At 28.5% G+C, this 1,380-nt stretch overlaps 1 protein-coding gene across 2 annotated transcripts in view; it reads left to right on the forward strand.

Annotated features, from left to right (window-relative positions):
• LOC125272305 overlaps nt 1-1,129 on the forward strand; it is a 2,934-nt gene extending 1,805 nt beyond the window's left edge. Inside the window, exons 5-8 of one of the 2 annotated variants that reach the window (XM_048197069.1) lie at nt 1-2; nt 143-238; nt 340-424; nt 765-1,129. The exon at nt 1-2 is cut by the window's left edge and continues 127 nt beyond it. In XM_048197069.1, the coding sequence (XP_048053026.1) occupies nt 1-2; nt 143-238; nt 340-424; nt 765-775 (194 nt within the window). In that variant the 3' untranslated portion in view covers nt 776-1,129. Of the gene's footprint in view, nt 3-142; nt 239-339; nt 742-764 lie in introns of those variants that run through there. The other variant, XM_048197067.1, reaches the window with a different exon arrangement.
• The last annotated feature ends 251 nt before the right edge of the window (nt 1,130-1,380 follow it).

Raw genomic sequence — 1,380 nt, forward strand, 5'->3', positions numbered from 1 at the left:
AGGTATAATAATAATAAAATTAATAATAATAATAATTAAATGTTATTGATGTTATTAATGCATTATAACAAAAGATAATATGATAGTAATGAGAGATTCTTTTCTTTCAAACTTAATCATAATTTTTGTTCTGTATATTTAGACGATAGCCATAATAGATAGAGTGGACACTGTATTGGGCCGTGACAAGACAAACTTGGAAGAGCTTTCATTTAATTTAGATGTTATGACACCTGAGGTAATTATTTAGTTCTTTTTTGCTTATCTTACTTCTTATCTTATTGCATTTTGCTGTAAACAGCAGTTAATGCTATGTGACTATTCCTTAATATTTTAAAGGTAACCCTGTGCATCCTGAGAAAACTGGAGGGATTTAGCCGCTATGAAGCCGAAAAGGCTTTTGTAAGTCATGTTTTCTTTGAAGGTAAGAATGCCTTATATTTTATATTTAAATGGTGTAAAAATGCCCTAACGTTCATGAAAAGATTAAATAGTTTTTATTAGATTTACTTAGACCCAAGTACTTAAATTCATTTTTATAGCAACCAAAAGTTGTTGTTTTTAACTGCTACCTTTTGCCATTTGTAGTCACTTGTCATGAGTTTTGATTTACTGTCTTATCACAGTGAATCGTTATTAGCATAACTACAATTTGTATACTAAAGCATAGCCAATGTAAAGTACATTTGAGCATAAATACGTGTTGACAAAAATGTTATCAAAATTCTAAGAAATAACACTAATTACATTCATTTCTTCATTAGGTGAAGATTAAAGATTTACTGAAGAGACTGGAATGTTTTCCTGTTCCTACAACACGGGAAATAAATATAAAGGAATGTACAGCCATCATTATGATTAGATAATACACTGTTAATGCACCTTTTAAAATATATTGTGTTTTTACAAAATGATGTTGAATATCCACTAATTTTTTTAACTGTTTTAAACATTTTACAAAAAACATGCTCAAATGAGACAACTAAGTGTAAGACAGAGAAAAAATAGATGTAGATGAACAAATAAGTGAATGAATAAATACATAAATAAATGTAACTGTGATAACATTAAGTGACTTCTAATGTTTTATGATGTGTGCATGATCTGAGTTGATTTTTCCATTCATATAAAAAAGTTACCAAAATTTTACATTTTGGTTTCATAGTGATAGTATGTAATAACTTTATTTTAATGCTAGATGAAAATGTATTTGCACTCCTTAATAATCCAATTGTTAAAGTTTTTCAGCACCATGAACAGCAACAGAACAACTTTAAAGGCAGCGGAGTTATAGCGAATAGTGCACTTTCTCCTAGTACTGTATTGTCACATTTGTCAAATTCATGGGTCCATAACTTTAAAATGCTACAGTAAAAATGT

The sequence above is a fragment of the Megalobrama amblycephala genome, linkage group LG7 (genome assembly GCF_018812025.1).
Source record: "Megalobrama amblycephala isolate DHTTF-2021 linkage group LG7, ASM1881202v1, whole genome shotgun sequence".
NCBI lineage: Eukaryota > Metazoa > Chordata > Actinopteri > Cypriniformes > Xenocyprididae > Megalobrama > Megalobrama amblycephala.